General features: G+C 36.9%; 1 protein-coding gene and 1 long non-coding RNA gene across 3 annotated transcripts in view; both read right to left on the minus strand.

The window, feature by feature from the left end:
* LOC123313803 (peroxisomal targeting signal 1 receptor) overlaps positions 1-13,180 on the minus strand; it is a 36,890-nt gene extending 23,710 nt beyond the window's left edge. For both annotated transcript variants that reach the window (XM_044898829.1, XM_044898828.1), the window contains exons 1-4: positions 12,926-13,180; positions 12,734-12,870; positions 12,492-12,671; positions 4,007-4,169 (exon numbers count right to left, since the gene is read on the minus strand). In XM_044898829.1, coding sequence (XP_044754764.1) covers positions 4,007-4,169; positions 12,492-12,671; positions 12,734-12,870; positions 12,926-13,100 — 655 coding nt within the window. In that variant the 5' untranslated portion in view covers positions 13,101-13,180. The remainder of the gene's footprint in view (positions 1-4,006; positions 4,170-12,491; positions 12,672-12,733; positions 12,871-12,925) is intronic.
* LOC123313804 lies at positions 1,117-2,289 on the minus strand. The gene is made up of 2 exons (XR_006537773.1): positions 2,072-2,289; positions 1,117-2,007 (listed from the first exon to the last, which is right to left on the minus strand). It is a non-coding gene; the product is annotated as an uncharacterized LOC123313804 (long non-coding RNA).
* Positions 13,181-15,063: the final 1,883 nt, after the last annotated feature.

Consider the following 15,063-nt stretch of genomic DNA (forward strand, 5'->3'; position numbering starts at 1 on the left):
TCTTCAATACAACCAAATGGACGATAACCTAAGAACAGTTTCCGTGAATTATTTCTCGATAACTCTAGAATAAATATGGTTAGAATTATTCGGTCTTCACGGTTGTATTGGTAATTAGATTATGAAAGACTCTGAAAATATACAGTGTAACGTGGTTTCCTCGGAGAAAACTTATCTCGAGCGCCAGCTATTCTTTTCACTAGGAAGAATAGCAAACCTACCAGAGTAGCTGCTAGTCGGAGACAGAGTTCGCTGTTATCTAGGGAGGTAGCGATAACGAAGTAGTCAAAATCAAATTATGTACCAGTTTATTCACACCTTCGGAAACTGATTATATAAACAACGGAAATATGTGTAGGTATGAAATATGAGCGAATCGATCAGCAAACATACATTCGGGAAATTCGATCCGATCACGAGCACTTTAAGTTTATACCGGGTACAGTGAAAAATCAAAGGTTGTTCAATAAAATGCGCCAACCAGAACTGACGAAATGGATACTAAGGATGTCCTCGCGAAGTGAAATGACTTGCTGTACGGTACCGGGGTGTAATTAAATAAAAGAAACACAACCAGGGCGGATCTACTCGAGACTTTTATTCGCTACCCCAAGGGCTACGCTCCATGACTGATAGCGAAGAAAAGGTCTATTTTGAGCGCAACTACGGGATTTCACAGACGACGAGCGGTATCTCTTATTCTCTACCCCAAGGGCTTACGCACCATATAACGCCCAAAAAAAAAAGGTTCAACTATCTTAACTTTTGAAAAAAACAAACAAAAAAAAAACAGAAGGAAACGCTAGGAACACCTCGGTTTGCTTACAGTGGAGATGGGGTGAGTTCAGTTTGATGGAATAGGGCGCCAACGTATTTATTTTCCTAGCGATCCAACACAAAAAAAAGAAATAGTTCGAAGGTGAACAGACTACTCTAAAATCATAAATTCACAAAAAAAAAACTATGAATACTGCTTCAGCCAAATACGTAAACTCCGAAACAGATGAAATAGAACGTAAATGTCTATTAAAGAAAAGGTAAGCAAATCAAGTTGAGTATCTTATGAAAGAGAAATGTAAATGACGATCAAAGAAAAGGTAAGTAAACCAAGTCCAATATCTCATGAAAGGTGTAATTTCAAAAATTATAGAAATAATAAAGCGATATTCCGATGTGAGATTCTATTATCTATTCCCTACAATTATTGTTTTCTGAACGATTATGAACCTAATGTACAAACACTTTTCCCTATGCTTGATCAAGCGTAGTTCCCAAAATACTTTCGTACAAATTATGGTACACACTATATAACAACTAGATAACAGTTCTATCAGAATTTCACTTCAGTTCATAAATTTATTAAAGATGGAAAATAATGTATTATATCATGTACTTATAAATACTTATGTATTCATGTAATATATATTATTACGTATTATTTACACACAAATACACAGTATTAAGAAATGTACTTGCTGTGTTAAAATGCTTATAGATGGAATAAATATATATGTTGAGATATTGTCCTTTCAAATTCACTCTAACTGTGAAACAGTAAACAGTCTATGTATGGAATAAAATTAAGTCTGAAATTTCCTGAATGAATGTAAGGACAAATTAATATCTAAACTCCCTATTATTATTTCAAAAGGTGACCATAATTGATTGACTTGATCAAATTAATATGAGAAAGACGTAAATTCAGATGTCACATGAACAATATGTCCACTTTTCACAAATGGCTTCCTTGACGTCAATGTCAGAAAAATTCTCTGTACATACCAGGAATTTCCAATCGAATGATGAAATTACCAATTCAAAGATCTCAACCAATCCACGATGTCGAAAATCCTCCTCAAGTTGTTTTCCTCCTTTTTCCTTCAGATTGAAACTACGATATTTCCGATGTTCCGTTCAAACGGGACGATCCAAAATCCACAAAACTCTTATACTCGCAGAGGGAAATTAGAGGATGAAAATGTACGTAGACAGGAAAAGAAAAAGGCCCTAAAATACAAATCAAACAGAACAATAAGGGTCTAGATTATGTGTATGGAAAAAACGAACTCACTCAAGTTGTTAGGCGGCCTTTAAAATTGAATGCTCCTCGTCGTAGCAGAAGTACGTGTTTAATCCCCACAAGGGTAATATTGCTATTCCAACAAACAAACTAGCAATATTGAAACAATAGACGATCTCACTTTATCCCAAAACTTGGATTTTCACAAGAAAATTCAGTGAAGAACCTCTAATTACGCACAAGCTAGCTATTCCAAGTAACAATCGATGATTTTCTCCCAAAGAAACGCAGTGAATGAATATTTCAACACATGTTGGATGTTTGATAAAAACTTAATTAAGCAAATGAAAATATTGAGGAAATATGGTTTATAGGCAACTCATGAAACATAGTGAAAATTTTTGAAGTTGCAGAAATATTCAAGGGGAAATTCGACACGTTACAACCATGACTGATAGAAAAGAAGAGACTTCTATTTCAACACTTATGACGCGGTAACGCGAACAGGGGGGTTGACGGGACTTCCTCTTCACTACCCCAAGGGCTTACGCACCATGACTGATAGCGAAGGGAAAAGTCAGACTCGCGAAACAGAGTAAAGTACGGCACAAAATAACAGAAAACGATATAGTACAGCAGTGTCAAAGAAATAACCAGTGTAGGTCTAATAAAGAAACTGAACTGTATAGACGGGGCCCTACCTCCTTTATTCAAGGCACTCGTCGAAAAACGAAAAATAAAAATTTATTTCTAAGAGCACTACCTTCGTAACACAAAATTTATTCTAAATTCGCTGATCGGCTCGTCGGGCACACAATCGCAGAGACAAGAGAAAAGACAGTTAAGAGCGTCAAGTGACAAAAGAGACTAAAGAGTAAAAGAGACCGTCGCGGGGGAAAATCTGCTTTTGTAGGCAAATCCCCCCACACGTTAAAAATCTGAAAATTCCAGAATGCGACAATAGTGAAAAACGTCGTCAGCTCCGGTTTATCGCATATCAACATCAGAAAAACGTCAAAAGCTTCAACGGCATGCAAGAAAAACAACGTTAAACACAGATAAACGGCTTTTCACATTTACTCTGCCTATCGGAATGAATGTACTGAATATTTCAAAGGCGGAAATGTGAAATGAAAGGAATGCACTAAAATGAACTCCAATTTTCTCAGAAAACTGGGATTCATTACAACAGAGTGTACCTTTTAAAAAAATATGTTTATTTTGGACTAATGGTACGCCCTGTATACTTCTAATCCACTTATGCAGATAGCCTGAATTTTTCAATTCCCAATGAGGGTCTGACGCTCCTCATTCTGAAAAGGTCTAAAATAGGAGCGGTACGCCCCAGTTGATGACTGGAAAGGCCTTTCGATATGGATAACTTGATCATTCTATAAGGACAAGGAACATATGTCCTTAAACATTGACTTAACTTTCATTTCACCGTGGAAAATAGTGAAAACTGACACCCTCACAAGAAAGTCGTATTTCAAGTTTTGCTCAAAGGATCCAATTTCTGATAACGTCAATAAGCGGCTCTCATCATCAAGAGATAGATAAAAATATTCCCAACAGATTGAGCTATATTTTAATGAAAACTCTCATTAAACACCAAAATCTTCTCCGTTCTTCGATGTAAACAAAAAAAATTTACATCATTTGTACTTACAAAATTGACACCAGGCATCGCTTGTTTGAAATTTCTAATTGTTTATATGTCAATGGGACAGCTGTGCAATTTCAAATATTCAATGAGTGACGAATATTGGAAAATATAAACTGTCATGCTGAAAATCTCGAAAACGTCTAATATTTCAGGAGTAAGATGTAATAGATAAAAACATTTCCATTTTTTATGTATGAATAAAAAAGTTATGAAAAAATACCGGAAAGATTTAGAAAACTCCCCTACCGTCTTCGTATTCTTCATTGAAATATTAGTAACTTCATTATGTTAATTGAATGTATATCTAGTCAGAGCTCTACCTTCATTTGCAGTCAGTTCAGCAGCCCAAATTTCCGGCATAGTCCTGCCCTTTGCATTCTTTAGGAATTCATGACTCCATATCTCAGCTTCTCTCTCAGTTAATCTTCCGGAAGCCTCCAAATTAATATCTTCTTCTTTGACATTTTGCATAAAGCTCATAAACTAGAAAATATCAATAGTATGAAGAGAGGAAACATGGGGACAAAACAATGGGATAAACGTTAAATTCACATTCCCTGATACGGTTTCTAAATAATTCACAGCTAAACAATGAGAGTTTGACTTGCTGCCTAAGTGAAGAACAAGGGCGGCTCGTCAGAGGAGGCAAGGGAGGCTAAGCCTCCTCATAAAGCTTAGAGCTAAAATACATTCATTTTGGGCATGTCCTTATTTTCAGAAAGTAATTTCTATATAAATTTTCCGAACACCTAAACTAGATATTCACATAAAAATTAGTTCATTTTTCGGTCCTCCGCTCATAAAAATCCAGCATAACAATCATACAATCCACCGGCTGCGTACGCGTCCGCCGCGTCGAATGTGAATATTTCCTAGTACTGCCTATTCGGACGGAGGCTGTTGGGCCTGCTGCCTCCGTTGATAGTGTAAGTCACGCATACGTTCTCTGGACTCGCATACTAACCGAACAAGAATTCAGCTGACTTACTGTACCATATTCGCCCGTAAAATGTACCAGAGGAGGCTCAGCTCCCCTGTTCTCCATTGATTCTTTCGTGCCGTCTTCGACTATATTCGCTTGATCTCCGACGGTAGGGGCGTTGTCCGGCGGTAGTTGTTATGATTTCAATTTTCAATTTAAATGTAACGACTTCGTGGAGAACTGGAACTTCGGGAAATTTGTGATATATTCTTGTTAAGATAGGTTGTTTTGTTAGGGCGTTAGGGGTAAGTACTGATACGGATCAAAAAATAAAATGGAATTGAATATTGAGAATTAACTTTACACGTTGTTAAAACCTTTACAAGACCTCCACCAAATTTAATTACACTAAAGTCTACCGAAAATCGCCAGAATAGAGGTTTCAGTGTTGTTTGGTACGATAAATGTGATTGGTTAACTGGATCGATCAAACGAGAAAAATTATTCTGCTGGCCATATTTACTATTTTCTCATCAAACAGAATATACTTCATGGTTCAAAACTAGGCGCGTTCTATCGAAAGGCATAACAAGTCAAAGGAGCATATAGCATCCCCTTGCATTGAAAATTAGTCTTAGAACTGGCAACTTTTCATTATATTGAAGAAGTATACTTTATACTGACTGATGAGAGTTTGTTCCAACACTCCTCGAAAACTATTAGCCTCCTCAGCCCTTATGACCACGAGCCGCCACTGGTGAAGAAGTATTTGGCCAAAAATATTTCAATAAGTTTGACAAATTTTTTTCGATTATTTTTTTCAACAGCAATCGAACAGCGTTCAAACAATTAATCACCAAACTTGCTATAGAATACAAGGTTCATATTCTATGCTGGAATGTAAGTGCTTATCTTTTGGTATAACTTTTTGTGGGTAACATTCATATTTTATAGAAACTATTGAATAAGAATTTCGGACAATACAAAAATTAGCTACATTTCTAATGTAGGGCTGAATATCCATGGTTAAAATTCTGGAGGTTCCTGTGGTTCAACGGCCAGTTTCATAATTAATTTCAAATTCCCTTTATTTTCATATATATGAAGTGGTCCTGAGACATAGGATTGATTCCTGAATGAGATGGAACGATTTTTGAATGAGATGGAACGATTTTGGGCAACTTTCAAGGAATGAGATTTTCGAAAAGATTCTCCGTATGTTCGACGTATTCAATCAGTTGTCCTTTATTATCTACGTTGTCTGTGACCGATGTTCTCAAATGATGAAATTTTGGAAATTTTTTTTACCATTTTCAACTCTTCCGTACGGTCAGTCCCACCGCGCAAACTGTCAGATAAGCATGAATTCATTATCAGAGACACGTAGGGCATATACAGTATCTTAATCTGACACGCTCGAGTATGTACACCTGACAATTTTTTTTTACATCTTCGAGACCCTGCAGACGCTTTCCTCACCGCTGAAAGTGCATACATCATAAGACCTTTTTTTCTTTCTACCATCTAATCTTCAACATCCACTAGGTCTCCACGACGCTCGAGTAATTCCCGATTTAGCATCGTGGGCTCCCCAACTATTTGAAAAAATTCTAGAGAGTGAAAAATTGAAAAACAAATTCTAAAAAATGCGAAGATTTAAATTAAATGTTCAAAGTTGCTATTTTGGCACTAAGTTAGATTATTTTGGTGCATAATTGATTTATCTTCGTCCCTCTACCAATGTCAATCCCAAAGAAAAAATCTTGGAGAGATAAACCTGGTAATCGAGGGGCCATTCGATCGAGCCATTTATAGAAATGACACGGTCCGAAAAAGTCGTCCTGAAATATTGTGAGACTACTCTCACGTTGTGACTTGACATTATCGAAATTAATTGGTGGCTATAGAAGTGTCGGAATGATTCGATTCTCCAAAAGCTTAAGATATTTTGTAGAGCTAGGTTGCCATCGATGAAAAATGATCCTATATCCTGATGTAATTCTCCATCAGTATTCCTGTCCAAACATTGTTTTTTTGTTTTTACTGGGGACGCAGACGAATACTTTGATGCTTATTCTCCCTACTACACAGATATCCCATTACCGATGGATTTAATTTTGTATTCATGGAAAACGATGACTTATCCGTGAATAAGGTATTGCTTGAAAATGAACTATCCTCATTCTCTTTTTGCATCATCGTACATCGTTTCACAAAATTCCATTCGTTTGATATGGTCTTCTGGAAATTTTTTGAAATTTGTTTGAACCTCGACAACATCGGTAACTCCCCCTTCAAAATATTCCGAACATTCCTATCGCTCCCAAATTCGACAATTTGTTTACTTCTACTTCTTCTTTTAGACGATTTAGGCCTGCCGCAGACATGCAACTTTTCAGTTGCGCAACAGTTTGATTGCAAGCGGTTCGAGGGCGCACACAAAGGCAATCGCTGCAACTTTTCAGTTGCATGTCTGCGCGGCCCCATATAAATTCATTGTGCTCAATTCTGCAACTAAACAGTTGCAAAACTGAAAAGTTGCATGTCTGCGGCAGGCCTTATAGTAATGCTTTTTGATGGTTTATTAATCCTGCTATTACTGCATGTTCGTAAAAACGCACATTTCCCGAATTTTGTTTTTATTTTAGAAATATCGGAACTTGAAGGTATCGGCCTATCTTCAAAGGCAACTTTAAAATTATTGTCTCTTCAATTGATCGATTGATGGACCACCCAAAGTACCATTTTATGATTTGAATTTTTTCTTTTACACTAAACATTTCGATTTATGAGGAATATATTTTAATATATTTCATTTTCTATCGGCTGATCTTAGCAGCATCCCCTCTACGATTGAAACTGTTATTGAAAGAGAACAATCGTTTTTTGGATATCGCATCGCACTGAGGTTTCGATTCTTTCACTGTTCCACTAGATCTTGACCATGGTCGATATTAACATTGAACTTCCTATCTTTCCGACTCAATTTTCCAAACCAGTATTTACTAAAGTTTCTACCTGTAGTAATTAACGCCCCCTGCATTGCCAATCAACGAACAATAGCGCCCACTTTGAGAATCATTCACTGTATGAGGAGGTGTGACATCTATAATCTCAAATACCCTAGTTGGTCACATTTTCATAGCTCTACTGATGCACACACAGGCCAGCCTTTATAGTTAATTCTGTTCTGACCTGTCTTGGTTATTATTCTCACAATCATGACGTGCACCCATCGGCTACGATTGATGCCAAATCTTAGAAGCCTTCTGCACGCCATCAGGGCCTTTATTACTTTACTAGATCCACATGTTCTTTCCACAGAAGCGATGATATTTTCACTTAAGAAGAGGGATTCCGTAGTTACGTTTTATTCTGTTCTTCAGATACTGGCTGTCCAGTCCTGGAAATATACCTCATCAAGTTCCCCTCCTCTGCCTCTGTTCCCCTCCTCTGAATACCAGTTAATTGCCGCTATGTTTTTTATATCGTCCATCCAACGTTTGGATGGTCCTCTTCTGCAATCGTGTTCTCCCCACACTCCTCTTCTGCAATCGTGACCTCCCAGACTCAACATATAGACTGGAAACAACAACAAATCAGACGATCAGAACTTCGAACAAACCGAGAAGAACTCAGCGAGCAGTGGAGAAATTAATGCCGTGGGTTAGCCTCCCAGAACATGTCCGCAACGAAGAGCTGAGACCACAGGTGGATGACGTCATCTAAGTTTATTTTCAGGTAAATGGAATTACTGTAGACCTTTCTGGGTTGATATAAAGCCCTACCAACAAGTGCTATAGCTCGGCAAATCGCAAAGCGCTCATAGGTTAAAAAATATATTCGCAAAACTGTTAGCACTATCTGTGCTGACTGCTCATCTGATATTTGAAGTTTCCGTTTGAAACTCCGGTTTGGAATGCAAGACATCTCAGTGCGGAAGCTAATTGCAATTTTGGTACATGAGTTGTTTCATTCTGATAAGGATTGAAATTCAGATTAATACGAAGAGATTTGCTTCCGTCCATTGAAGTTCCTAGTCGATTATGGTGCTTTAGAAAAAGTTTATGAAACTCGAAAAGGAGGACATGCAAGGATCTGCGTTTTCAAGGGACATGGTTGTGAAAATGTTATAAAGAATGCTCTACTAAATCATTTGTCCCCAATTCTACTTGCTCACTGATTTTGAAGTGTACCTACAGGGTGATTCATTAAAGGTTCCAACCTGTCTCAGTCTCTGGGCAACCATATTTCCTATAGCCTTGAGAATTTTTTTATGACAAACATGCCCAATAAAATTGTTCAAAAATATTTCATCTTGTTCTTAATTTTCCGGGTACTCACTAGGTTTGTTCGTAGAGCGTACAGAGCAAGCGCAATTCCATTTTAGGGTAGCGAAAATCCATTTGCGCTTGCTCTGTACGGTTTACAACGGTTGTGAACCACTCCACGAACAAACCTATTAAAGACAACACTTTCCTTTGGAAAATAACTCACAATAGACCTAAACTCATATTGTTGCATAAGGATGAGAACAGAGCATCGATGTGGCCAATCCAAATAATAACAATCTTCTAGATAGGCACACTAAAAATATTTCAAAATACAGAGATCTTGAGGAACAAACCAGAAGACAGTGGAAGCTGAAAGATATCAAGACCATCCCTATTGTCATTTCATCTACAAGCCTGATACCGTAGAAACTACCAGAGAATTTGAGGAAACTTCAGTTGAAAGAACATATCTAGAGTTATGAAGAAAGCGGTACTGCTGGAGACGGCGAGAAGTACGTGGGAAATGCAGAAGAACTCCATCTACTCCGACAATAAGTGCGGGTAGATCAGGAATCCAACCGACAACAAGAAACGGGTATGAAGGCAGCAACGGTTTCACGGCTTTTTCGATTTCGCTTATACTATATGTATAGAATGTAAAAATACCCGTTGCTCGGAGTTTTTCGATAGAAATGGGTTATTCCAAACATGCTGAACACAATCTATAGGGTGAAATAATTTTTGCATCAAAAGCACCTCCACCAAACCCCGAAGTTGAATTATCTTGATAAATGATAAAGTAAGAAGTGTAAAAAATAGCTGTTGCTCGGGGTTTTTTTGATGGAAATGAATTCATTCGAACACGGTCTATAGGGTGAAATATTTTGTGCATAAAAACTACCCCCTCCAAATCGTTCGAAGTTTTTTCATAAACTCAATCATTTTTCAGTCTTGCAGCCTCATCAAATTTGACCACATATTCGGAAAGGCAAATGAATTTTCTACAAGATAAGAGAGTCTGTGTGCAGCAAAAACTCCTATTGCGGGCGTGGTAAGGAAATGAATATCACGATTCTGAAGTGAACAAAATTAGTCCTATTTTTCCAATGGTTTTATCGATGAAAAATTAATAATTATGCACATGTTTTCTTTTCAGTAAAGAATACCTCATTTTTGTGTACTTTCGAATGGCACATCAACTTTTGTGCTAGCTGCTTATCCTCTGCCATCATATCATGGCTAACAAGATCACAACGAAAAAGTCGGAAAATTCCGAACCTGAGTTTTCTCTATTTTGAAGCTCTTCTTCATGATTGAATCTTAATATAATTCTCATGGAAATTGTCAATTTATCTTGAATCAAAATATTAACAAAAAGAATTAACTTAATTTTAATAATATAGATTTTATAAAAAAAAAGAAAACAGAACTCTTCTACTTATAAAAATTGTTCAAAATGTCCACCTCATTGTTCAATACATTTGACACATCGTTTTCTCACTGAATTTACAACTCTGAGAAGGTGGTCGAAATAGTCAGCAAAGTCAGCATGCACCTGCTATACTTCAAGCTGTCTGGGAGGACCCCACAACAAGTACTCGTCGAATTGGTTATAGATTGAGGATTCATCATTCCACAGTACATAAAGTACTCAAAAAAAAAAGTTACATCCATATCATTTGAAAAAGGTGCAGGCTCTGTTACCTGTAGATGCTGAAACCAGACTTACATTTTGTAGGTGGTACCTGAATAAGTTAGGAGAGGGGGGGGGGCGATAGGATATTATGGACTGATGAAGCCACATTCACGAAATCAGGTTTGATTAATTTGCAACTTAAAAGACATATTGGATGAAATGCCCCTGTCTAACAGACAAAATATCTGGTTTCAAATGGATGGCTGCCCAGAACATAATAGTCGTAATGTACGAGATCTATTGAATGAATATTTTGGGATGCAATGGATTGGAAGGTACGGTCCGGTAAGATGGCCACCAAGGAGCCCCGACCTTACGCCTTTGGATTTTTAGGTCTGGATTACTTTGAAAGAGAAAGTATATCAAATTTGCGTTCAGACTCGAGAGGAGTTCATCGACAGAATAAAATTATGTTGTGCAGAAATGCGTCAGAAACGCTTTGAACTTCGGAATTCAGTGAGAAAGCGATGTGTCAAATGTATTGAACAAGGAGGTGGACATTTTGAACAATTGTTATAAGTAGTAGAGTTCTCTTTTCTTTATAAAATCTATTTTATTAAAATTGAGATAGTTCTTTTTGTTAATATTTTGATTCAAGATAAATTGACAATTTCCATGAGAATTATATCAAGATTCAATCATGAAGAAGAGCTTCAAAATAGAGAAAACTCAGGTTCGGAATTTTCCGACTTTTTCGTTGTGATCTTGTTAGCCATGATATGATGGCAGAGGATAAGCAGCTAGCACAAAAGTTGATGTGCCATTCGAAAGTACATAAAAATGAGGTATTCTTTACTGAAAAGAAAACATGTGCATAATTATTAATTTTTCATCCATAAAACCATTGGAAAAATAGGACTAATTTTGTTCACTTCAGAATCGTGAAATTCATTTCCTTACCACGCCCGCAATAGGAGTTTTTCTTGTAGCAAATTCATTGCCCTTTCCGAATATGTAGTCAAATTTGATGAGGCTGCAAGGAAAACTGAAAAATGATTGAGTTTATGAAAAAACTTGAAATATTTTGTGAAATCAAGAAATGTTAGATTAAAGCATCACCGTCGACATTTCGACCATGTGTTACATGACATTTTTGTTGCAAATCACTCGTATGTTCTCTCCTTGAAGTTTGGCCACTTTAAAAGTAGACACCCTGTATACAGGGTGTCCCGGAAAATGTGGGAAATCTCTCGGATTCAGATAGAACATAAAAAATGAAGATGACAAGTTCCCATAATTTTTTTTCCTAGCGGCCCTCCCTACGTAGTTCTTCCTAAATGACGCCACTGGAAATCCATTTTAGGCCCGGTACTTTCACCTTCTAATAAATTTTATTCAATGTAAATAAGTATCTGCCAAATAATTTCCTATCTGAAGGATACCTTAATTCCGTGCTTTCAGATGAAATTATTTGACGAATAACAATTCTATGAAAACACGGTATACTACTTTTCACTGAATAATGTAAAATAAGACACTGCATTGTAGAAATTGTCATAATTCCAACCAGAAAGCAAATATTTTGTGAAAATCACACAAAGAATAACCATACATCAAGAATCTAAAAAATTCAACCAATACTGACGTACCAACATTTGATCTATGACAAGTTTCAATGACAGATTTATTCGATGAATAATACTATCAGAAAGTGAAAAGGCAGCATTTTTACTTATCTTAAGAATAAGACTTATCTATCGAATAAATTTAGTTATTCACACGTGAAAGTACCGGGTCTCAGGCCCGGTAATCTAAAATAAATTCTTCAATTTTTTTCAAAATACACTAACGTAATAAATGTGTCATTTGAGGTGTATTTCTTATTTTAGACACCAACTTTTAAGGGTATCTCGGAAAGAGGTGGGGTAAGGAAATTTGGTTATGGGAAAGTCCCATCTTGATGTTGATTCTACCTTTGAATAAACGAATTTTGGATCATCAACATTGCCTAATAATTCCTCGGCACTCTCCTCTATTCTATTTTGGTTCAATTCAAATTGTTGATCAAATTTTAACAATTCTGAGTGAGGGCCAATAATATTTCTCTCTTGGGATGATATTTCGGCCCATATTTCACTATGATCAAAATTGGGCTGAAAAAAAAATGACCCAAATGAAATGTATCTGGCAACTTTGTGCAGTTTATAAAACATACATTGAAAGTCTTTCCATCATCTATATATTGTTTAGCCCATACATTATCTTGTTGAATTTGCTCTTTCACTGCAGATGCAGGGACAGGCGGCAATGCTAATTTTTGTGATTCTATTTCTTGCATTTCCCTCATCAAACCTGCAGACATTGTAATGATCATTTGAATGAAATTTTTATAACAAAAGGATCTCACCATCCATTCTAAAGGTTTGTGGCAAGGACCTGGTTTCTTGTAAAAATTGCTCGACCAATTGGTCTGCTGAACTATTAGAGAGCAATTGGCCATGGCTATCAGAAAATGCTCTGTCTTGGGAGAGATGTGTTGATAATTGTACCAATGAATTCGGTTGTCCACAATCAGAATTCATAATGCAACTTTTTTTCTAAATTGTCAAATTAGAACTGGAATAATAAATATTTTCATTGAGGAAAAACCACAGAACAAAACACGTCATATTAAAGCGGTGTGAAGTTGGCTGACAATTTCTAGCTGACAGAATCCCGAAGATACCCGAAGCGGCGACGGCCGCCAGTGGCGTACCCCTACTATTATTTTCGCCGAAAAATCGCTTCTGCATTACGAAATGAGATTAGTAGTGGAAATAATATAAATATTTGATGTTTGGCATATATAAATTTGATAATTCGAACAATTCGTTGGAAAAATGAATTTGTTCGATATAATTTTTCGATCAATTGAACTGAAATCGTCTAGGCGCGAAGTTTAATCTATATAACTTCTATGTTTTTATCAGTTTCAAGATAAGATTTTGACTCAGATGATGGTCAACTATTCAGGATTCATAATCCGTAAAAAACTTTACTTGCACCCCTTGCAAACTACCCTTTTTCGACCCTTTTCCGTATAAAACACCGAATTCGCGATATAAAGCGGCGCAGTCAGCTGACCATAACTTCTATCTTTTTATCAGTTTCAAGATGAGATTTTCACTCAGATGATGGTCAACTATTCAGGATTCATAATCCGTAAAAAACTTTACTTGCACCCCTTGCAAACTACCCTTTTTCGACCCTTTTCCGTATAAAACACCGAATTCGCGATATAAAGCGGCGCAGTCAGCTGACCATAACTTCTATCTTTTTATCAGTTTCAAGATGAGATTTTCACTCAGATGATGGTCAACTATTCAGGATTCATAATCCGTAAAAAACTTTACTTGCACCCCTTGCAAACTACCCTTTTTCGACCCTTTTCCGTATAAAACACCGAATTCGCGATATAAAGCGGCGCAGTCAGCTGACCATAACTTCTATCTTTTTATCAGTTTCAAGATGAGATTTTCACTCAGATGATGGTCAACTATTCAGGATTCATAATCCGTAAAAAACTTTACTTGCACCCCTTGCAAACTACCCTTTTTCGACCCTTTTCCGTATAAAACACCGAATTCGCGCTAGGAAGCGCGCAGTCAGCTGACCATAACTTCTATATTTTTATCAGTTTCAAGATGAGATTTTCACTCAGATGATGGTCAACTATTCAGGATTCATAATCCGTAAAAAACTTTTCTTGCACCCCTTGGAGACTACCCTTTTTCGACCCTTTTCCGTATAAAACACCGAATTCGCGATATAAAGCGGCGCAGTCAGCTGACCATAACTTCTATCTTTTTATCAGTTTCAAGATGAGATTTTCACTCAGATGATGGTCAACTATTCAGGATTCATAATCCGTAAAAAACTTTACTTGCACCCCTTGGAGACTACCCTTTTTCGACCCTTTTCCGTATAAAACACCGAATTCGCGATAGAAAGCGGCGCAGTCAGCTGACCATAACTTCTATCTTTTTATCAGTTTCAAGATGAGATTTTCACTCAGATGATGGTCAACTATTCAGGATTCATAATCCGTAAAAAACTTTACTTGCACCCCTTGCAAACTACCCTTTTTCGACCCTTTTCCGTATAAAACACCGAATTCGCGCTAGGAAGCGCGCAGTCAGCTGACCATAACTTCTATATTTTTATCAGTTTCAAGATGAGATTTTCACTCAGATGATGGTCAACTATTCAGGATTCATAATCCGTAAAAAACTTTACTTGCACCAGTTGGAGACTACCCTTTTTCGACCCTTTTCCGTATAAAACACCGAATTCGCGATATAAAGCGGCGCAGTCAGCTGACCATAACTTCTATATTTTTATCAGTTTCAAGATGAGATTTTCACTCAGAAGAAGGTTGACTATTCAGGATTCATAATCCGTAAAAAACTTTACTTGCACCCCTTGCAAACTACCCTTTTTCGACCCTTTTCCGTATAAAACACCGAATTCGCGATATAAAGCGACGCAGTCAGCTGACCATACCTT

The sequence above is a fragment of the Coccinella septempunctata genome, chromosome 5 (assembly GCF_907165205.1).
Source record: "Coccinella septempunctata chromosome 5, icCocSept1.1, whole genome shotgun sequence".
Classification (NCBI taxonomy): Eukaryota; Metazoa; Arthropoda; class Insecta; order Coleoptera; family Coccinellidae; genus Coccinella; species Coccinella septempunctata.